At 40.4% G+C, this 24455-nt stretch overlaps 1 protein-coding gene across 10 annotated transcripts in view; it reads right to left on the minus strand.

The window, feature by feature from the left end:
- LOC116446410 overlaps nt 1–24455 on the minus strand; it is a 300266-nt gene that overhangs the window by 35336 nt on the left and 240475 nt on the right. For 6 of the 10 annotated variants that reach the window (XR_004241218.1, XR_004241220.1, XR_004241215.1 and 3 more), the window contains one exon: nt 41–14471. Coding sequence is in view for 1 of the 10 variants with exons in the window: in XM_032114187.1 (XP_031970078.1) it covers nt 14254–14471 (218 nt within the window). In the remaining 9 variants the exon portion in view is untranslated. Of the gene's footprint in view, nt 1–40; nt 14472–14562; nt 14795–24455 lie in introns of those variants that run through there. The other 4 variants (XR_004241211.1, XR_004241210.1, XR_004241216.1 and 1 more) reach the window with 4 other exon arrangements.

Raw genomic sequence — 24455 nt, forward strand, 5'->3', positions numbered from 1 at the left:
CAGGGATTTTTTTTCATCATCATTTCCACATATATTTTACCTTTGCCAAAGCCAGCTTGAGTGTGTATTCTGAGTGGACCTAAATTTGTCCTGGACAGAAAACAGAATTGAGCAGGCCAGTCATTGCAAAGCAGTGGACACCAGTGAGTCAAATGAAGTTCTGGCATAACCTGGCTTGCAAGGGTTCAGCAGGGAAGTTTTTGCCCAGCAGGTTGCAGGAGTGGAGGCAGCATGCATGAGAGAGAACACACAGAAGACTGCTAGAGCGGGTTGTTCAGGGATACCTGCAGAGGCAGCTCCAAGAATTGACAATAAGAGTGTCAAATGTACACGTGCAAGTATTTGTCTTGAGTTGGAGACCTGAACCTGAACAATTAATGTGCTGTGTGTGTACATACATTTATCTGAAAAACCCATTACACCCCCTCAATCCCTTTTTAATCTTCAGCACGACAGAAGTTTTCAGCATAGCACTCCACGAAATGATGGGTAATGAAGAGCAATGCTTCAGTTAGTCAGGGGAAAACCCTCGGAACTCCAAAAACTTGTTCAGCTAGACAAGTCACACTTAATGCAGCAGAAATTTACAGCAGATACAATCAACAGAGAAATATGCTGGAATAACTTATTTCCCTCAACCCAGATGCTTCAAGTCCCTCTTTCACATTCAGTGACCCGCCCCAGAGAAGAGCTGGATCCCCAGTCAGTGTTAGTCAGCAGGATGTCAGTGAAGTTCATGGCTATGTGTCACCCTGATGACCTGACACGGTACAGCCACAGAAACTGAAGCAAATGACTGCTTTCCAGGCAATTTTATCTTAATCATTCTTCTGAACTCTGGCTACAGGATTTTTCTTTAACTTAAAGTCCTGAAACATTAAAGAACAGAATGCATCAACTTAATTGGAAACAGTTTTGCCACAACACATCCTGCGTCTGTTCAAGGACTTAGAGAGAGGAAAAGCCCATGCTTTGAAGCACTGTGACAACTTAAGATAAATTTCAGCATTACTTTTCTAACAGAATGTAATTGAAAACATACTTCAACACAGACTCTAACTCTGGTTAGAGATGTGCTCAACCCACAAGTTTCAATCTCAACATTCCCAAGTCTTGAAGGAATCCTGACTCAGACACAAATTGTCTTCTCTTTCTGTAACAGTCTTTAACACTACTGAATTGAGCTCACCACTTATTAAAAATCAAAATGGCTGCTTCTACCACCACTTGTGTGCTTCTTTTCATCACACTAATGCCTAAAGTTCCCATTTCTTTCAATCCCCTTCAAAGATTTGGGTGAAATACCTGTATATTATAGAAGACAATCCCTCTCCCCCATGCTTCAGTGCCTAAAGAGACAAAACTGGCAGACAGTAAGATAAAGAAGGCATTGTTATCTCCATTTTCAGCTGGGAAACCAGGCCCTAAAATGACTAAGAGTCAGAATCCCGAGGGAGGTCAAGGATCAGATTCTCAAATGCTCAATAACCAGCATCAGAGCCAGACTTTCACAGGAAAAAAAGAAGAAGAAAAAAAAATGGGGGGGAGGGGAAAATAGAAAAGAAACAAGAAGAAAAAAGTCCAAACCCTATAGTTCCTACTTTTATTGCACATTTTCAAAATATCTTTTTGCGGCATCTTGAAGATCTGTCCACTTGGGTACCCATTTGAGCGCTGAAATGGGAAGGTATCTCTCTAGGAAATCTCTCTCCAGTTTGGGTGCTACTCCCAGTTTGAAGTGTGGCAATACATGAGTTGCCCAAGGCCATGAAGAAAGTCTCTTGTAGAGCCAGAAATTTGGATCAGCAACCCCTGTGCCCTAACCACAAGTCTATCCTTCCTCTTACTAACAGCACAGTGTATTTCTTTGTTAAGTTGCTTTCTAGTTAGATATAATATAATGGGCCTTTTTCTTTATTCATCCACAATAACATGACATTATGAGATTGGCACTTGTCACTCACAGGAGTGCTCTTTTTCCTCTCACCCCGCAAAACACAAACACACTTAGCAGATTGCCATCTGCAGATGACGCTAGAATCTCTTGTATTTTAAAGCCTTTTTTCCAACAGCAATCACATAAGTAAATTGCCCTTTATTAATATTTTTCAGGATATGAGAGGCTGACAAGTTGCAGATCTCAGCTACAAAGAATTATTCCCCTTAACCACGTAACCTCCAGGAAGAGAAAAAACCTTTCTGGTCAAGAAGATCAAGATAACAGCAGCTTGTTCATATAATATCCCTTAGCAGCTGCTGCTGCTACCTACCATGGGAATCCTAAATACTTCAATAATGGGTCAATCACCACTGGCTGCCGCTTTATGTGTGAGCAGCCTTAAGTATCTGTGCAAGATGCCTAGAGTACAACAGCACGGAGTGGAAAACCCAAGCGCAACACCATGTCTTTTGCTACTTTCCCCACTTTAATTAGAGGGATACATGTAATTACTCATCAATTCAAGCTCTGGAAACTACAGGGGGATGTCACTGTGCAAACCAAGAAAATGATAGCTTTTCACTATATTTGTGCAGACAAATGCATACGAGACACGCTTGATGTACAGAACTCCATTCATCTCTGAGTTACTATTTTTGCACTTGTCTCAGTTGGGATTTTTTTTTAAATTCTGTTTCTTCAAACCCTGCCCTCTTCTACATGACCTTTTTGATCAATAGTCCTTTGTTGTGCTGTGAGGCCTCAGCAGCAAAGGACAGAATGAATACAGCTAATTCTTATCTAAAGTTTACCTTCAGAATCTTTGGGTCTTGGCACAGGTTTGAGACATTTGTTTTTCTTAGGTTTTATAACTCTAAATGATGAATATTGCTTGAGAATGTAGTCTCCTCTAGAGATCCTAGAGTTCTCAGCTCACCTTTCCCTCTGCTCCTGAAGTTGCCCCTATCTCTAGCCCATTTGCACCTTTCTGCTTCACCACCTCAGAAATTAGTGGATTACCTCAGCCCCTCTGATACATCTTTTGGCAAGTCAATGAAAGTCAGGTTGACAACTATTTTTATGTGGAAAGCAGGCCTCTCCCTGTCTTTTTAAAATTTTTTGTGGTAAGAGGACTCAAAAAATCTCTTTGTCAGATTCTACAGTGGCCTGCCACTTGAAAATCCAACTGGTTTTAGTACTTACACTGTCTTCTCACAAGAGTTTCACTGACAAAAATTTGGGGCTGATTTTTAAATGGCAAATCAGTGTGACACTTTCTATTCTTTTTTACCTTAAAGAAAGCCTGATATCCTATATGTGAAGATCTATTATTGTTTCAGACACTGTAGTGCAACAGTACATCCCTGGCAGCTCCTAGAACAAAACCATTTAGACATATGGGACGCCCCCCCTTTCCCAGCAGCTTTATCTCAACAAGTACTGCATTTAAGCAAACAGCCTAAAGCACAACTCACACTCCAGTGAAAGACAACTATTTGAAAACTTTAGGGCTGTATAAGTGACCACAGAAAGGACAAAAGGATCAAAAATGAGCCTAAAGTTACAATAGCAGATGCAAAACAAATTAATACTCCCACAGAGGGAAAGCCAGATCTGTCAGACTGCCCAAGCCTCTGCAGGAGTTTTGGCTACTGCAGCAGCAGGGAGACAGCCTGGGACCAGGCATGAATACTCTGGCCCTTGGAGTTAGACATATGTGCACTTTAGAAGGGTCTTGGTTGTGGGAAATCCTTGGGCTAAGCATTTCTGTTACTAACCAAGTCTGTCCTTTTGCAAACAGTAATTTACTGTTTTCTGTGAAGTAAGTTTTCACTAGATTTGAAGGTCCTCCTGGTGTACTTCAGAGATGCAAAGTTCTGATGAAAAAAAGTATTTTGTGTTGCTTCGGTTTTGTTAGACTTTGGTTTGGTTTGGTTTTTAATTAGCATGCATACATATCATGCAAAGTTAGAGCTAGTCATTAAAGTTACCTCTAAATGTCCTGTGAAATTGTTTGGGATCTTAAAAAAAAAATTAAAAATTGAATCAGTCTTGCCCTTTTCCCCCTCCCTAAAAGCAGCTGCTGAAAAGCTGCAAGTTACCAACCATTGAAATGCTACATAAAATGCTCTAAAATAAATCAAAAAATTATATCCAAGTAGACATAACCAAGTGAAACTTCCAGATTCACAATGTGCAGTAACATATTAGTGAGTGACTGATCTATTGCTCATGAAAAGAAAAAAAATACAAGAAAAAGTCCTTTCACAGTTCAATTGAAAGTTACAATATTTGAGAAATGAATAAGAAGTCATGTAATGGCTTTGCAGCTTTTGAACTTTCACATGTTTCAGATTTTTCTAATGCTTGTGTGGATTAAAGAGATTCACATCTCAATGGCTGGGGCACCTCACATTTTTTCTGGATCAGGTTTAATGATTTCCACACTGTAGAAACTTCACTTTGTATGAACACACCCTGAATTTAAGGAATTTTTCATACTTAGGTGCATGTTTTCCAGTATATTTCTTTTAATGTTAACCCTGTCAAAGGGCACAGTGGCTCCGTCATAAAAGTGAGCAACTCCTTCAATTTCACACATCAATACACTGGGGCTTTTCAGCATGCTTTTCTTTCCAGACCCCAAAAATAAATTAAGGAGGGGGGGAGTGGGATGTAAGGAAACAATAAAATAGAAGACATCCATATTTTTTTTGCTTCTGTGTATTATCCCAATGTGGACCCCAAAATAAAAGGGGGAACTATTTATTTCAATAATGTGCAAAGTTCATGGTTTTAAAGCTGCAACTACACCCTTTTCATCTCTTTAAAAGACATTTCAAAGCAGGATTGTGAGACCCAAAGAGAGAGAAGAGTCTCTGATGTCCATCCAGCTCACAGAGAAAAAAACCTTGCATTTTCTACCCTTTGACGTAGGATTAAGGAGTAACAAAAAGCCATTTCATCCTTTCTAAGAAAATGCATATGTGCAGGCTTACACTAAATTATAAACTAGCGGCTATCAGGAGGGCATGGGTACCATCTAGAATCCAGCAATAATCACAGACCTCATAAAAATCAGCACAGATGTTAAGTCTTTATGGCTCAATGACAAGATGAACCAAATGTTTAAAAATATTTCCACGCAATAGGTTTGACAACCTAAGATGCAAACTCTGAGCAGCCTGAGCAGAACTGAACGTAGTGGATGAACAGAGGAGTGTTTTTTCCTGGTTGTAGACCCATGGAGTAAGAAAATTTCAGAGCTTTAACTGAATTTATTGGTCCCCATCATTATGCAGAACAGGAATACAGCCAAAACTTCTGACTGCCTTGCAGTTCTAACGTTCTGTACAACAGAAATCTCCAATTCATCCAGAAATCTTCAACTACACAGCACTGCTGTTCCAAAATCCTGGCTGCCTTCTGAATTTTTTTGCATGCTTCAAACTCCTATTATAGTCCATCCTAGACACCCAGGATCACTTAAGGTAAACAAGAAGCCAAGGTTTATGGGGGAGAGCTGATTTAAATAAAGGGCATTTCCTCTCTTTACAATTGCCATGTAGCCAAAACCAGCATCAGTTGGGCTGAACAAAGAAAGGAACCAAATGCTGGCAGTACTTGAAACTTTGGAGACTCCCTTTGAACTGGGAGTGCCCCGGTACACCCAGCTCTCCAACTGTTCCATCAGGACCAGCATTTCACTTGGCCTTATAGCTCTGATTTCAGATGATCTACTGTTTGAAAACGCACAACCGAGTTGATCTGCACAGCATTAGCGCCCTGTCCTGCTTCTTAGAAATGCATCATAACATGAATACCTGGTTTGTGAAATCAAATACCATCTGCTCATTTGGGCTCCTTGGCCTGCCATTCACTTGCTTCTAAAAGAAATGGGATTACTCTCATAAAACAAGGGAAAGAAAACATTTCAGAGGGCAGTGCTTAATCATGTCTCATGTTCAGCTAAACTCATATCAACTGTGAACAGATAACACAAATATAGGCACCAGAGGAGGTTATTTTTAACATTTGCCAGTATCTCTTCACAATCACAAAAATCTTGGTGAGTACCATGCCAAGGAACCAAAGTCGAATTTGAAGGCAAGTGTGTGATTCCCTGGCTGTTAACATAAAACACTTGATGGAAAGAAGATCCACTGGCTGTAACACAGCAAATATGGCACTGAAGTGTGCTGGAACTTCTGCTTCTTTATAAACAGATTGCATTCATAAAACTCACAAAGGTGCACAATCTTACCCACCATTGCAAGGAGAAGAAAGAAAAACTGGAACTTGTGATCTCATCTGCAGGGTTGTAAACAATTGTAGGTTTTAAAGAAGTAATATGAAGAGCTGCTGGAGATGACACACCAGCCAATTTAGTTCAGCTAAACCAGTGTATACGTGTGTTAACGCAGTAATTGCTGCTGAGATCTATAATACACTGCCATCTGTAGAGGTCATGAGCAGGACATTTACATCAAGATTCACCAGTCATTTGTTTCAGTCATAACCAAACCAAATCTGCAGCACCATGTACCACCTCCTCCATTCCGCATGTTTTCTGCAGATAAAATACTGCACAAAATCTATCTCCAATGCCCTCTAACTGCCATTATTTCAAATGTCTCCAGCTTTGAAATATCAAAACCACTTGGACCTCAAAAGAGCCACAGTAATCTGTGTCTGTATGTAAAAAAGAAAAACATGGCAAACCCAGACGTAACTGTGGTATACCTACCTCCAAATGAATAACTCCTTTGAATATTGGTGTGACTGTTTATGCAACACCAAAGTGTCAAGAAAAAAAAAAGATAAATGAATTCACTGTTAATCTTAATGATGATAACAGCACAAGTGGCTAGAGAGCTAGAAAGCGTTTCTTGTTTGAAATTGTTGCGTTCTGCCTCCCTCGACATTTCTAAGAGCCCTAGCTTTGTAGGTCAAGACACCAGCCATCTCATTACCCGAGTTTCTGCAGCCTGTTAAGAGACCGAGTTCTCCTTGGTATATTTGTTTTGTTCACTGCCTGTTCTCTTTCATTAAAAACTAAAGACATTTTATGATGAAAGCAGAAGAAGTATTCAGAAAAACATAATTATAGAGACTCACTGCAATCCAACCTTACTAGCTCAGCAGTGAAGTGATATTTCCCCACATTTTCTCCTACTCAAGAGCAAATTTATAGTATATTGCTCAACAAAAAAAAAGTAAGCATTTTCAGAGGAACAGAGGGGGGGAAAAAAAGGTAGAAATAGAAACACCACACTTTGGAAGAACACTATAGAAAAAAAGACATGTTCAGGGGAAAATACCAGAGATGAAAGCCTGGCCCAACTGAATTCCAGGATAAAACAGCCATTGGTTTCAACAGGGTCACGATCTCTGTCAAGATCTGAGTCTGGATTCACTTTTGAAGTAGGTGTGGCCTAAGAGCAGGAGGGAAGAATTAGCTATAATATAAAGTATCTCTCTCTGCCTTAAACAGCACATCACACATTTCATTTTACCTGGCTACAAAATGCACGAGTGGTTATGAAACACAGCTATCTAGGTACACCCCATTTTTTACCACTCTATCCCTTTTGTTACCCTTCTATCACACATTATCATGATTTTTTTTTGTCGTTGCTAGTGTTGAATGGGATGACAGCATTAACACAATGGCTGGTGCTACACACCAGAACTGCCCACATTTCATGTCAAGCCACTTTTCATCATAGAAAAAGCAGCATCGTATATCTAAAGGCCCAGGTTTTGGTGCTACACTGAGACAACTGTGATTACATGCTATATGCTTCAGTGCTGTGTTTGTGTAAGTTGTGCTTGTGTCTTGTGTACACACCTACACACTACATGTATGCAGCAACTCTGAGTGCACAGGCACACACGTGCATGGATGCAGGAAAAGCAGGAATGTGGACCCACAGTAATGCTGCTCCTGTCTGTTACAGGAGCATTTGTAACAGAATTTCCTTCCGTGTTAATGGATCACAGAAAAAAAATATTGTAAGGATTATTTTAATTTGTTAAACATTTGTATTCCCTACTGCATTGCAATAAAAGGAATGTGCTAACTGCCAGTCTTTTAAGAAATATGAGACAATTCCTTGTACTTTTGGTTTGAAATTGGAACTGAAACACATCTGCTACAGAAGAACTGATCTATATGGCCCTGCAGGAGGTGAAGGCTGGGAGTCAACTCACTCTTTGTGGCAAGGGAACCTAGATGGGTTGCTCTATATCCTGTATCCTCTGATCATTTTCAGAAAAACAGAAAGTTGCCATAAAATCACAAAATGCTCAGCACATCCATGACTGTCCAAGACTTTGAAGTCAGGAATACACCAAGCAGTACAGGCACCTCACAACTGAAAATGGAGGCATGATTCTGGGTATTTTGATGGGAAAAAAAAAAAAAAATATTGCCTGCATGTGCTCCCAGTAAATCAGCATTCACTTAGCTACCCTAGAGCATGAAACTCAGCACAATAGATCTTTCATAGCTCACAGGAGAGGTCATGGTACAAGAATGTTGAACAATACAACACAATCTTTTGTAGGTAAGAAACTTCAAGGTAGGAGGTGTAAGTTGTAGCAAGAATAGAAACCTCAGAGGAGATCATCAGAAAGTGATTAACATGGTTTTTTCAAAAGAATGTGCACAATTGACAATATTTTCAACACAGACATATATTTCAAACTCCTCTGGCGTTCTGTTTCTTATGCATTATACACACATACAGAGCTCAGATTTTGGGTTTGTTTCATTAACTCCATATTTCTGCTGCTCATAATTACGCAAAGTATTATGATCACATCATTCACATTCATTTGTGTGGAATAATTTTCATTGAAGAGACTTTCAGCAGGGTAACTTTATGTTAAATACAATTTCTGGTGCACTACATTTTTTATAGTTAATATGTCACTTGATGGTTTGTTGAACTATCTGATTTGATGTTTGTTATAAACAGTCACTGTATTGAAATCCCAGATAAACAGCAAGGACACAACTGTTTTCCACAGAGTATATGCTTTATCTTGTTTGTTGCTTTTCTTCGAACTCCCTCTTTTTTAGCACAAATATATCAAGATAAGATAACACTCAGATTTTTTTTTCTAGTAAATGGAGTTCTGCATTAATATAGTACTGCACGCTTATTTTGATTTGCTGAAGCCCAAGTCAGCCCAGGTGAACTGGATGAAACTACAACTGGCTACAACCAACAAGGGCAAGAACCTCAAGAGACAATTGTAGACAAAGGCTGTCTTGTTGCCTAGCATCCTGCAGGAAAGTGGAGCAGGACACCAGATCTTGATCAAGAGAATATTGCTGAGGGAAGTGGGACAAAAACTTTCTGGAGTAACCTCCAAGGACAGACAAGGCAAACGTAATTACTGGGCATCAAGAAGTGCCCCTCTTCACTTTCACTTCTCTAAAAATCTGTCACTCCATGAGACTGTCAGGAAGGAGCAGAGAAGGAAGTGGTGCAAGTTTCAGTAATGAATCAATGCCAGGAAAAAGACACAGGAAATTCAACTCTGTAGGAACTGATTGGTTTGCCTCAGCTGCAAAACGCATTCAAATTCATGTCTCCATTTCCAGTTTCTTTTTATTTATACCTTCCCAATAAATTCCAGGGGCCAAGGCAGAACAGCTCTGGCTCCAGGGAAGCAGCTGGCTGTCCAGAGAGATGCACAGGCAGCTCACACTCCTCTAAAAGGTACCTGAGATGTGCAAGCTGTTTGCACCCCTCTAAAAGGTATCTCATTCATCCAAATATTTCAAATTAAACTGTTTCAGAAAAAAATGAGTTCACTACTTTTCAGCACCAAGTCACATTTTTTATTTTGCAGTTCCAAAAACATCTGGGTCCTTCTCTCCCATCCCCTACTGTCTCATATTTTGAAAATTCCCACTTCTTTGAGTGTGATATCATGAGGCGTTGCCATGAAAATTTAACTTAAAATTATAAGCACTGAATTAGAACTTCTTTGCATGGTAAAAGATCACACAGAGGGAAATAGCTGTTTAAATAAAGATCTTCTATAATTAGTGATAATAACAAAGGAAATATTCATAATTACATCAAAGGATTCTTCACTGAGTATTGTTTTTATTTGCTTCCTAAGGGAGCACAGAGTTCTCTGAAAAGGTAACACTGTTTGAGGCAGATGTAGATAAATAAAAGAAGGCCATCTAGAGAATCCAACTTCAAACCAGAGCCTGGAAAATACTCCAAAATTCAGAAGAGTTCTCTAATTGATCTGATTACACGTCAGGCATCAGCACTGTGCTAGGTATGCAGTGCTGATAAGCCTGCAGTATGTAAATGCCTTTTCAGATGAACATGACACACAACACTGCAGCTACCCTGGGCATCTGTCTCCACATACATGAGGCATAGCCTGGGGATTAATTTCATCCACTAGCATAAACAGGACTAATTTTTTGAAGTACAGCTAGCTAAAAATAGCTAAGAGTAATGTTATGCAATAAATAAAATAAATCCTGGTATAGGTTTCCCCTTTCCAGACGAAGGAATCTGACATGGCTTCAAATAGAAAGAGGCAGCAGCCTGACCAGAACACAAAATATATTCATTTGATTCCCTTCCAGAGAGGCAGCATTTTAATCTTCCATACATTAAAGATGCATGCCCACTATCATATCATTTCAATGACCTAAATATTAAATTATGACCAAAAATTCACAACACTTCTGCCCTCCCCTGGAAAAAAAAAAAATAGGTCAAAAATAAATGGAAACAAACTGTTTTCTGCTCCTTTTTATGCATTTGACAGAGAGAAAAAAAAATGAGGGAGATAAATCTGCATAATACTGAACCGAATCTCTTTAATTCCAGTCAGCTTTTATCATTCAATCACTGAGTCTGTATGTGGAAAAATTCATGCTAATTCCCCCTAGCAACAGCCGCAGCCTATCCGGGGGAGCCCTGCACCAGGCAGCTGCCAGCCAGCAAGAATAACTCTAAGTAGGTCAGCCCTGCATTTCTAAAAATGCCACGGTCTAGTAACCCCACTGTCCCGTCTGTCTGCCCTACCCCATAATAACCTCGATCGCTTGGTGACACAATGACATACTACCCTGTTAGAGTGCAATCAAATCCCGCTGCATTATTCTGCTGCAAGCATCGCTGCTGGATGAAGGACCCGTCGAGGGGCAGCATTAATCAGGCAGCCATTCATGTCCACTAGCACTTCACTCTGGAGATGGGGCCTGCATTAATGACCAGCTGTTTGTACTAACACAAACAAAATAATGCCTTCCACCCGGTTGGCTGTGCAGAATACATGTTCTAATCAGGCAGGTTATGCTCATTGACTAAACCTAAGATGTAAATTAAACAGCCCCAGACAATGCCAGCTTTTGTAACCTTCTATTAATTAAAGTAAGTATATTTAAATTATACTACACACAATTCAAAGAGCTATTGGTTTAATATAGAGAGTCACCTCCTCCTACAAATTTGTGTTCACAGTCTAAAAAAAAAAAAGCCCCAAACCAAAACCAAACCAAAAACCACCCACCCCCACTGTTTGCATAATACAATCTACCTATCCTGGTAAATTAAAGAGCGACTACAACAGAGCCGAACTGCAAGTGACTTCTGCTGGGAGCAGGGAACCACACCAGACCTCCAGTAACCGGTCTTTGGGAACAGTGACAGACATGCACACTGGATGTGGTGGAGGGGTACTGATAAAAGTCCTATAAACATCTCCCAGCCGTGACACAGAGAAAGGCCAGTCGCAGCAGATTAAACACCCCCTGCAATCTCACTGCTTAAGCTCCGTCGAGCTGCCTTCACAGACCTAAAAATAATTGCAGAGGTCAGAAAGCCCCTTGGCGGGATCTGGGCATGTGTCTTTAAGAGCACGTCCGTCCCTCCTGCTTCCCACAGCCCTGGGGACTTCTGCATGGCTGCAAGATGCTGCAGGAAGCCCTGTCCCTCCCCCCTTGCTCTTAACCAGAGAAGGCTTAATATAAACCACACCAGAGCCTAGTCAGTCTTCTCTGGGGTGGTATTTCAGTATCAAATCTGTAATGCCAGAGCAGAATTTCAGCAGGCTTGCTTTGTGTTTAATTGCACCCTTCCTTTTAAACACCTTTGTGCAGCTCGCTGATGTCTTCCTTCAGAGCATGCCTCCATGTCATGCAGCTGCCTGTACAGGACAGAGCTAGGAAAGACATTTTCAAGGATAGACTATTCATCTGCGTTTTTCCCTGAAGGATTTGCACTTTTGGTGAATGCGTGCCATAATTCAATCTTCACTGCTGCAGAATTCAGCAAACCCTGTGCATGTAATCCATCCACATCTGACTTAGGAACACAGCAGATTCATTAATCCATTTTGCACTTTCTTGTTTGAGCCAGGCTTGTTAACCAGGTTATGAGAGTCTTCCTTTGCTTTGTGGCACACATCACATAGCTATTATTGGAGAGATACAGTCACTGACGTAACCGTGGGCTCCTAATTACAAGCTGCTGACATTTTGCTCGTCTCCGCAGCTTTGAAGCTGTGAGTTCAGAGTCTCTCCTCCTCCCTCCTTGCTTGCTTTAAACTGCCTGAGTTAGAAGCATACAACAGATTCAGAAAGGTATACGAGTGGCATAAACTCCTTTGCAGAACCTGCTGTATTGCCAAAGTTGTTTTTCTTTAAGCAAACAGAAAACTACAGTTTGGGACTAATAAGACTCCTTAGCCCCCAGCACAAGAATGTTATCCAACAGCTGGCTAAATACAATTCGACATACAGGGCTGCCTTTGTAGGCTGGGGAACAAATAGTGGAAGGACCAGACAGGCGTCTTGCAGGGTAGCTCACTGTGACTATTGGGAAATCCCCTCATACACATTTTAGGATGACATTATGGTCTATGGCATTGTATAAAAGGGAAAAAACAAAAGGAAAAAACCCCTTCTTTCCCAGTAGGCAGCTGCTAGAATCCATGCCAAGCCCTGCTAGCTGAGTGCAGTGCTTTTTTCCCCTATTTCTGCATTGTTCAGATATGGCCAAGCTGAGCTACCTAACAAATGAAATACGCCTGTACTGTGACAATACCTGCTCTAAAACCACCCCAAGCAGGTTCCGCAATATAAAATACACCCAGGTACATTTCACAGAAATCAATTGCCAAATGCAAGCATTGCCTTTTCTCAGTATATGAAGAATCCTTTGCAATTAGAGGCTGATTTGAAAATCTAAAAAAAAAAAAGGGAAAAAGAAAAAGATGCAAGTATAACGCTGAATATAAATGCTCAGTAGAGGATTTAGTCATCTGATGACTGTGGTAGCCAGCTGGTCTAGAAGTCATCTGGGATGCATTTATTTTGATTAGATTGATCACATTTCTATTTACAGTATAGAATTTTTCACCATACTGAATACAGCTGTGTTTATAGAGATTTTAAGATGGAGAAAACGAAACCCCACGGTTTCTCTCAGCACAGTGCAGAAGATTCAGTGCTTCAAGGTGTTAAGCAGAAAGGATCTGCTTTCACATTTCTTAAAAGAATACTGCCTACCATCTGTTTTCACAAAGTGCCACCTCAGTCAGGAAATGGGTGTAGAGCTAGAGCTGAAAATACAAGCTGCAATCAAGTCTGACCCAGCAATCTGACAAACGTCCTCTGTAAATTGGTCAGAAATGTCTTTTTTTCATTTCTATACATGTTCACACACACACACAAAAGCACGTACATACACAGATATACACACAGAGTGCGAGGCTGCTGTTTTCCCTGGGGATATTCCTGCAGCCACCTAACTCATCAGTTCACTCCCTGACAGCTCCAGGAGTGCTCAAGCTACAATTTACAGTCCCCCCATCCATACATTGCTTTGTTAATCAAGCCATCCTCTCTGCAACGAGAATCCACAGAATCAGACAAACGGCACGTAGCGTTTCTTCTTCCTTTGCATTTGCATTCGCTCGCTCTCTCCTTCTCCCTTGGCTTTGCCTTAACAGGCAGATGCAACCAATACCTTATTTATCCATCTCCAGCACAACACTGAGGTGAAACCCGACAGCAGCACTGTGACTCCCCATGTTAATCCTCTGGAGCAGCAGAGGCTGGATTCTTGTTGCTGATGCCCTTGTCGAGCACTGGATTACTTTACATATTATTTCTTTAAGCTTTCACCCACCCTATCCTAGATTAACACCCTTCCTTTCTCCTCCCTCCCACCCCCCCCCCCCCCCCGCCAAAGAAAACCCCAAAATCACCACATATTGCAACCCTTGGCTTCCAAAACCAATAAAAAAAATTCGCGGCTCCATCACTCCTCTTCCTTAGCAATGTGCAGATGAGAGAGTTTCGAGTCAGCCAAGCCAGGGTGAAGCGCAGGCAGCAAGACTGCAGCAGCCCCAGCAGCAGCAGAAAGAGCAGCAGCCGCCCAGGTAAATGGGGGGAAAAGCAGGCTCTGTCGAAAGCGGTGCAGCATCACAGCTGTGAGGAAAGCCAGTCTTGCTTCTTCCAAACAGTCCAGCTTTATGCCTGCAGGAACAGAGAAAAGGGAAGACCCAGAATTAAAAATAAAAACCAAAACAGTTAAGAAGAAACAGTAACTATAACAAATTGTCATAACTTTATTTATCTGGGCTTTCGGGGTTTTCTGGGAGGCTGTCTCTTTTCCTTTCCCTCCCCAAAGTATCCTACGTTGCTGGATGCTACTGTCCAAGAGTGCGGAGTCACAAAGGCTCACTCTCCAAAGCGCAGTGAGACCAGCATCACATGAGAAACCACATGACGCACCCAAATCGGATGCTGATGTGGTCCACTGTTTCACTCAGGGGGTGGGGGAAATATCTCGACCGAAACATGCCCCTCTCTAGTGGTTAGAATGAATTTCCCTTTAAAAAAGAAAAAAAAAAAAAAAAAAAAAAGAAGCAGCCCAAAATATAAATAACTCCATATCTATCCATCTTCAATGCCAATGCTTCAGGAGGCAGGAGAATGCTGTTCCACAGACACTAGCTGGATGGCAGCAATATTACTTCCAGGCTACGCTATTCTAAACTGATTGCACTTAAGTGAATTCCTGAAAAGCATACTCCATGTCTCCCTAACATGAACAGACTTAGAAAACCATCTCCACTATCGTTCCCTGCAATCTGTATCCAAACCTGCATGCTGAATAATTTATTTGAGACTAATAAGCCGTTTGCCAAGACCACTCCTTTTCCCACTCAGCCCCACACTCAATGAGCAACTACAGCAAGAAACGCAGAGGCATTCACCGTTTCCTTAACTGGTAATTTTAGTAAATGCACTGTCCACAAAATAATCAGGAAAAAATGAGCAGAAGAGCTTTTTCCTCATGTATGGACACAACAGGTCTCTCTCTGGTTTGCGGACGGTGGCAACCTTTACCTCACACTGCCGACTCAAAAGCTTTCAGTCCAAGCCAAGAAGCAAACATTCTTGCCTGCCAATTCCTGCAGAGGTGTTGTGCCACCCTGTTTAACGCAGAAACATCTGCACACCTCTGGCAGCCCCCGAATAAGAGCGTGCAGCTCCACAATGCTGTTTACTGTCAGGGCACCAAGCAGTTAACATCCTTGGCTGCTTTACCATCTTGCCTATAGGAGCATGGAACCGAGTGACTGGTTTGCTCGAGAAACAAAAGCAGAAAAGCTGACCTTGATGATCGATGGAATTGCTGCTCACAAAGTTATCATCCAACAAATAGTCAGCGGTTTGTAGCTTGTTTTATGCCTAACATTTGTTCAAGTGAAAGAGCAGGTGGCACAGAGTCTTCCATCCCCTTTGTTTGCAAAAGCTGGGCACCACCTCGCAACGCTGCGCTCCCTGGCTTTTTACACTGAAATTGTACACAGTGTCGGGGAAATGTAGGAAGAGAGCTGCCATGAATCCACACAGCTGCTTTGCACAGGATCCCATTGCAATCTCTGAAGTTACATAATGGAGATCAAACACAGAATTCCCCCAGAAGAGTCATGCTTAGCCCTTACACAGGGAAGCGCAATCAGAGCAAAACCTGAGTGCTCTTTTGTGCCGATTTCAACCTTCCCAACTGCTCACACAGTAGCAGATTGCAAAAATTTGCACAAGGCAGTTGTAGCTTGTTCTCATTGGCTCCTCTCAGAAAGAGGTTTTGCAATGGGCTGCACCTAGGAGTTGCCTAAATTCCACGTAAAATCCAGTAGTAGCATTCAGCCTCAGCATGATGCTAGTGTTCAGGAGAGGTGCAGGACTGCATGTACAGAAATCACAGGATTACCACAGTTATCTGAGGGCATTTTCACCTGTGGGGTTGATAATCTCAGCACTGGCAAGTCTTTGATGGGAAATGGTAGAGGTATACCCAAACTCTGACTGTAGCTAATCAATATAATATTTTACTTTCAGATGCAATGTCAGCTAATATGGAGAATCTAGGTTATAGATGACTTTCTCAGTCCAAAATATAAACATTACTGAGGCAGGAACTAACTGCAGCTAAATATGTATCTTCATGGATTTGGACTACAAGATGAGAGGAGCTATCCCGGTGACCAGTCCATTGCTTTTAACCTATAACAATTATAACAGCATGGCTCTGACTGGCTTCTAGTCTGTTCTCATTAGTTTATAAGATAGAGCTCCAGCAGTTTGTGACTCTGTGAGTTGATGATCTTTCCCACTTGATACCAGTAGCTCATTTATCTGTTCTGACTTAGAATCAGAGATATGTTGGAAGGGCCATCTAGAGGTAACTTAGTGAAACCCCTGGATATCATCAACACTGCATCAGGTCAGATGCAACTTCATCCTAAAAACTTTCAGAGATGGAGATACCATGACCTCTTCCAGTGCTGACCTCCCTCCCAGGGAAAATAAATGTGCAGGAAATAAATGTTCATTCTGTATTCCTTGCGTGAGCAGCCTTCACTGCGCTGCTGAGCTGCATACATTTTCCTAGATCTGCCACTGAAAACACAAGGAGGGTGCCAAGGAATGAAAAGACTTTTCATACTAATTTAACCAAGTTCAGCTCAAATCAGTAGCACCTCCAAATTGTTACCGCCTGATTATCATTTAATCTCCAGATGCTTCCATTTCAACTATTAACCAAAGCACTAAAATGCTAGTGAACACCCTGATAACAATTCCACTCTTCTACCATGTGTTACCCATGAGAAAGAAGAGAAAACCCAAAGATCACTTGCATATGAAACCTGAACTACACTCAGAAGTCAGAATTAGGGCTGAACCAACATGGTATCTGTAGGATGTTGGTTTATTCACAATAAAGAAGACATGTTTTTCAATCAGACCTGGAAAAAGGGGGCCTCGAGTATCTATAAATATATATCCACAATCTTGTGAAAAACCTCCTATGCAAGCACATAATGTATATAACTTTAAGGACAGTCCAGGGATACACAGCCATGTTAGGTGTCAATGAAGAGGGAGGAAGAAGAAGAAGCAAGAATTGCAAAGAGGAAGACCAGTCATAATTCCCTCAGAAATGTAAAAAGGTTTAGATGAAGAAAGGCTTTTGTGGGAGACAGCCTTATGCACACAGTGCTTGCAAATCTAATTCTTATACTTCAGATGAACTCCCCACTAAGTTCTTTGTTAACAGCATGGGTAACTACCTTTCTTCCCTCTTCAAATCTCTGACATAGGTACTTTACTCTGTTAGATGTTGCTAGCTCTCAAAGTAATTCACTAGCAGACTCTAAATTAACCCATCTAATACAGCTTTCTCAGTTTAGCTCCAGAGCAGACTTCCTCCCCCTTCCAAGAATGGAGAACTCGGAAGTTGTCCAAACAGAACAGCTGAGGGTACAGGTAAGGATTTTGGGTTGAGATCACTACTGTTTGTGTTCACATGAAAGCTTTTAGGATGAAACACATGAAAAGAACTGGGATAGTTTTGGATGCTGCCTTGACAAGTCATCAATAAAAATTTTCCCAAGACCAATTTGGTGCCAGGATTTGAAGACCTTCTCAAACACTTGATCACAAATCCTGTTCCATATTAGTGGAGCTTTGTGCTGCCTCAGGGATACACTAGCTATCTTGGATTTGATGTAACTGTCCACAACGGACAGGCTTCAGAGCAAAGATTCAGAAGGTGGGTAGACTCTAGATGAACATGAAGAATTAGAGCAATATACAGAGAGCCCAAAATAATCTTAATTCCTGAGGGCTTAAAGGCTACTGAATTTTGTGGAGTAATTTTCAGATGCTTTCAAACCAAGTACTTCTTTTTATGGCTAATTTTCTGCTCGGTACAGTACTCCAATGCAACATGGATCCCTGCAAGTGTGATGTATTGAATGTCACTGAAAACAAAACTTCTTGTGTGGAAAATGAAACCTTTAGGGTGTCAGCTTTTCCTTCTGGGAAGAGTTCCACTTTGGGTCTTAGTCCCTGAAGTCAAAGGAAGCAGAACTTCACCTTGGTTAAGCATAGCACAGGCACTGTAGAGCCTGGGCAGAAAAAACAGAACCAACCATAAATTTAAGTTTTTCCTTACTATAGCCAAAAGCTGCCACCTCTGTGTAGCACTAAACAGTGCTACCTAGGAAGTAGGAACTGAAAAATAACAGAAACTTGGAGAAATGCTATGGTTTCAATTAGAGCAGAATGCCACTAGTACACTTGTGAATATCAGTAAAATATGGAGTTGCTAATTTGGAACTAACTAATGGAACATACAATTGCAGGGAATGGTCCAGTTGATGGTTCTCAGCAAGAATCAGGCTTTGGGGTTCAATTTTCAATGACCTTTCTCTCTGTAATCTGCAGATGGAGAAAGAATGATCATTAGGCTTGAGGTTTCAACCCAAAAGCCAGGCAAAACTTGACGTTTCACTGAACTTGAAACCTCAAAGTGAACCTCAAGCGTGCAAACCTTATGGACTCAAATCAAAACAAACACATGTCAGCGAGCAAAAACCACAGAGCTGCACATGGGTCTAAGTACTGAGCCATACTGGCTACTGGCCAGGGCATGAAGAGCCCTTCGCGTCACACAAAATACCAGCAGAAGTTCAGTGACCACAGGGTATGGCTAGACACACACTGCCATAGTTTGGAGACACTTAGGTCAATGTTATCTGAAAGCTCAAGTCCCAAAAGAACCTTCTCTACATTGCACCTCTTCAGCAAGGCAAGAGATCCTCTGAGGAGTTTTGTGTGACCACAGATAAACTCCTTTGCTACTTGATGGGCTTTTCAAAGCCATCTCTTGGCATCTCCTTGCTAAGCTGTAGGGTGCCTGGAATGGAGAATGAACTACCTCCTCATAAAAAAGGCATGCTTTAGTTTTCCAAAGAGTTAAAAACAATCACCATTCCACCTTTTTAGTAGAATTTTCAGTAAAATAAGCCAGAATCTGCCTAGACCAGCTGAGTGAATGCATGTAAAAAAAATAGGGAAATGGTGTTTCTGTATTTTCAGCACAGAGATGTTCATGACAAGAAACTGGTAAAGCACCACAGTTCTGCACTTTTCTCTTGCAGTCACCTGAAACCAGAACAATTTATTTCAATTCACTGATTATTCAATACTACTCTTGGAAAAATTTCCCACATGTATTTGATTTTCTATGGATGTGTGATGGACAGTTTATAGCAATTACCCTCTCAAAGTTTCAGGTATTTCAGCACTGGCCACACATGCTTGTATTTGTCAGCTCTTTAATCATATTTGGGAACCTGTTTCCAGTGTGAGTACAAATGCTATCTTTAAAATTTGAGCGATGTTTTCTCTATATTCACCCATGTTTGATTGTTGTAGAAAATGCCTACATAATTTAAAGGACTGAGTCCACATAACTTAAGCCTTGTCCTGTTGGAACTCTGCAAACTGTTTGTGTGAGAAAGAAGATTTTAGCAGCAGTCCTGGACAGGAGCAGAAATAGGGCAATTAACTGAGCAGAATGTGATACATTGATGTAAATGCAACCAAATGATAAACAACACTGAAAAAGATACAGTCTTCTCTGCATTTGTGAAAGTTTCCTAAGGTTAATATTTCCATTACTCTTCAAACTTACTAAAAACTGTTTCCAACAGATAAGTTAATCCTGGGGCCAAACTCTTCTCACAGCTCAAAAGCAACCAGCATAATAAATATGCCAGTGTAAAACAGGTTGGGACATAAGTTAATGTAGAGGACTGTAATTATTGCAATGATGTAAAAATAAAATAACATTTGAAAAAAGTATTTGGAAGCACATGTTAAAATATACAACTTGTAGTAAAATATGAATGCTTCACTAGCTCACTTGTCATTGAATTTTAAGTGATCTTATAATTCCCTTTTATTTTCTTGAAAGTGTAAAATAACACTACTATGACATAATTCTGGAGTATTTAATTGCTACAAAACACATCACTTAAGCTACATCACCAAAAACACGACCACTGAACTGTGTCATAAATCTTCTGTTAGATTTGCATTCATGCTGCATCAAGACCTTGATTTTGACTCCAAAACTCAAATGTTGCTGTGTTTAGTAAACCAGCACTTCAAGAAGAGAATCTAATCTGAACACAAAAGTTCCTCATGCAAATACCCTGATTTCCTTAAAAAGTCTCACGGTCATTAGTACTGGGTTAATGAACATAGAACACTAGGAAAAGTGATGCAAATTTCAGGAAAGGAGGAAGTTGTGCAGTCTCAGTTCTTCAATGTGAGGGTGGGGAGGCACTGGAACAAGTTGGCCAGAGAAGCTGTGGATGTCTCATCCCTGAAGGTGTTCAAGGCCAGGCTGGATAGGGCCCTAAGTGGCCCAGTCTAGTGGAAGGTGTCCCTGCCCATGGCACAGGGGGTTGCAACTACATCATCTTCAAGATCCCTTCCAACACAAACCAGTCAATGATTCTGTGATTCATACGACCCAAACTACAAACCCTAATGTGTTTTACCTGCTTGTGAGAAAGCTATGTGATGAAGAGGTTACATGGAGATCAGAGCTGCACATGCAACACGTAAAAGTCCATGACCTGCTCAAACCTATATACAAATATATATATACCTATATATTATATACCTATATATACACCTATATACAAACCTATATACAAATTTAATAACCAATTCTGGAGGAAGGGGAAGGGTGGGGGGTAATTTTAAATTTTATGCTTCTCAAGGAAAAACACACAGAAAACATTACAACCAACTCCTTAGTGAAACTGCTGACAAGGCAGTTAATATTTGGTCTTGGGCAAAAGACTGGTTTCCTTTCCTTGGCTGCCCAGATTTTAGATGGGTATTTTACATCAAACATGTTACAAGTTCAAACTGGAAGAGCTATGTTTTTTCACCTGTGAGTGGTTTCAACTTAGACTTCAGCACTACTGTCAGGAAGTCAGTTTTTCCATGCTTGTTACGGTAAACAAAGATTGTATGGCACATCTCCAAAAGTGATAGAAGGTCAAGGACCAAACTGCAAGTGTGACAGACTGCTTCCAGAAGCCAAAAGTGTAACGCTGAAGTGAGAAAAACCACACATTCAAACCCTGGTCCATGCTCTCATCACTCAGCTGTTCAGGCAGTATAACGAACGCATGCAAACATAACCTCACACACTGTTTTTTAACACATATACCTATATAAACATATCATTTTTGTATATATATATCTGTTTTCATATATACTTATACATACGATACACACCTATAAGTATATATAAGTGAAAAGTGTGTATCTGGCTGAAATGGTGAGAATAGGGAGAAGAGCCAGTATCACTTAATACTAACATTGCCTCCCACTCACTTTTTAACCGTTAATTTTGACTCTGTCAAGCTTCATTCCCTTCTCTACTTGGTTTTATTTTACCTCATTCTATAAATGTAGAGTAAAATAATTTCTAAGAAGAGCCCTTCTCCCCAAACCATAATATTTCATTTGATATTTTCATTGTAAAACCTTACCAGTTCCAAGAAATTGTTGCCAGAATTTATAACTTTATAACCATATATTTTGTTCATCAGGTTGTTTCTTTTTGCTTCTCCTCAGGTTTGAACTCAAATTTTCTAATGTTAATTATTTTTTTCTTACATCTGAACTTCTAAATGTTATTTTAGTGGACATAATTCACCCCCTTCTGCCCTTGTGTGAGTTTTATAACATTACCTTGTTATACACAAGTTCTATATGTTTATTTTCATCTTCAGGCCCCCAAGCTGAGGTTCTTCAGATGAGTATTTACAACCACAATTGAAGCCTGTAGAAACTGTCTTGTTAATACAACATAGTGCATCCCAAATGGAATACTGTAAACAGGTGGAGACGGAACAAATGTCTACATTACTGAGGAACAATTTCACTGCTGGTGTTTGTCACATTTAAGTGTTTGTGCCCAAAACCTTATAAAGGTTCTTCTAACTTAACTGTGTTTGCAATATCATAAATGGTGTAATTTAGGTCATTATTTGGGACACAGAAGTAACTGGGTGCATATTTCTGTTGACCTATAAACCTTAATCTTTCAATTACCTTAACAAATGTTTGCAGCCCATCTCATCTGCTACTGTACTAACCAAGCAGTATTCATGACAGAACTACAGCCTCCTGGCAGGGGCATGGGAAAAAAAAATAAAAGCAAAGTAACAGCAGAGCTTAAGAAGGTTTGAAGCCTGATTATTATCAGAAATTAAGACAAAGTCCAAAGAACAAACTGAAGAAAAGCAATTGATTCAAAAGCCCTAAAATTAGACCTATTTAAGCTCATGTACTAAGTCCTTGGTTACATTCTACTGTCTTCAGTATGACAGAAGAACATACTTCCCTGGTCTTTGCTGCGAAAGACCCTTTTCTGAGTCAGGACTACAGATGTTATTCTGACTGAACAACGTAAAAGCCCCAGATGCATGTTATTAATTTGTGAACTGCAGACATGTTTAACTGTACACAAATTGTGAAAAACTTTGAGGAGCTCTAAAAATAATTATGGCCAACAGGCTGAATGTTTCCTGGTCTTACATCCAACCTCGAGAAGTCATTTGAAAATGTCTCTGCGCTCAATTGCCATTTAAAAGTTGATTCGGTCCCTCTGACTCTGACAACCATTACTAGATTCAGCTTTGGAATATTTGTTTTTGCTCATCGTGCTTTCAAGCATTTCAAAATATCTCAAAACAAAACCTGTCGACAGCAAAACATGATCTATAAAAATATGACTCCAGACCAGAAAAACTTGCTATTCATCAGATTTGGACCCAACCAACAGGTCGTGCTCCACTATTTAAGTATTGTTAAATACTTACAATGTTAAATATTTAGAGATACTGCTAAAGGCATTTTAACCAATTTAACAATTTACTGTTAAGTTTAACAATAAGTGAAGTTGACAGCCACCCATGCCACCAGCCCACATATGTTTTATGGCTAATGAAGGCCGACCCTCCTTCAATTTAGAAGAGAGGAATTCCTTCTGTAAACACAAATTCTTTTACCTCTGTGGATGCCAAAATAACCTTCAACTGTAAGCTTACAGTTGCACTAACAAGGCCTATGACCACTGCTAATGAACCTTCTGTGAAAAGCCCAAACAAGACTAAGGATGAAATGAAAACAACGTACAAGTTCCTTAGTGTGTCCTTTGCTTTATTCATTACTAGTGTCAGTGATTATCTAATTGCCACAAATCCTAAACTACATCTTTCTGCCCTCAACCTACAGGGGACCATCTCCATGAAAGCAGGTGTTTTTTTTAGGTGTCTTTTATCCCTAAACTATGTCTTCTTAAACCAACTATCTTCACCCCATTACCTAAATTTAATAGACAGCAATTTCTGAGTACTCCTCCAACAAAGCATACTCAATTAACCTGCTGCCTTTGCCCTTCTTAAATCAACAAAAAACTTCTTCAGGCTTGAATGGATTTGAATTTCACATATGGTATCACAACATCTCGATACGTGCAATGCTACAGCCTTTTCATTTATACTGAGAGCGACTGCAAAGCTGCTGATGCACTGTGTGCAAAGGCGATTTCTTTTGAGGAAAAATACTACCTTTTTCCAACTTTTTGGTCATGAAGGGGCATTTGCCTGCAACATGAAAATATTTTCCAAACATTAAATTCTTGACAGAGTTACCAGTCAGACAGGAGACAGACTAGTCTCAAAATGAGTAACAACGATACATTCTTTTCTAAAATTACATTTTTAAAGCACTTAAAACCCCACCAACCCAAACCGAAACAACAAAAAAAACCCACAAACAACAACAACAACAAAACCTGTCCTGAAAAGAAAACAAAACCAAACCCCTGCTATTTTTAAACAAATGGGGAGAATGAGAGACACATTTGCATTTGCTGTGCCTGCAACAGGCCATCCTGCAGATCAGCTCTCAGCTGGACCACGGTTCTCTAACACCAAATCCGTTTGTTAGCGTAACCAACGTAAAATGAGTACCTCTGTTACAGAGTCTGGCCATAAGCTGCAATCACAAACTCCCAAACTTATATATACAATACAGATGCATATGGATGCAGCAACCACAGGTTTT

Source organism: Corvus moneduloides, chromosome 1, assembly GCF_009650955.1.
Source record: "Corvus moneduloides isolate bCorMon1 chromosome 1, bCorMon1.pri, whole genome shotgun sequence".
Taxonomy (NCBI): Eukaryota; Metazoa; Chordata; class Aves; order Passeriformes; family Corvidae; genus Corvus; species Corvus moneduloides.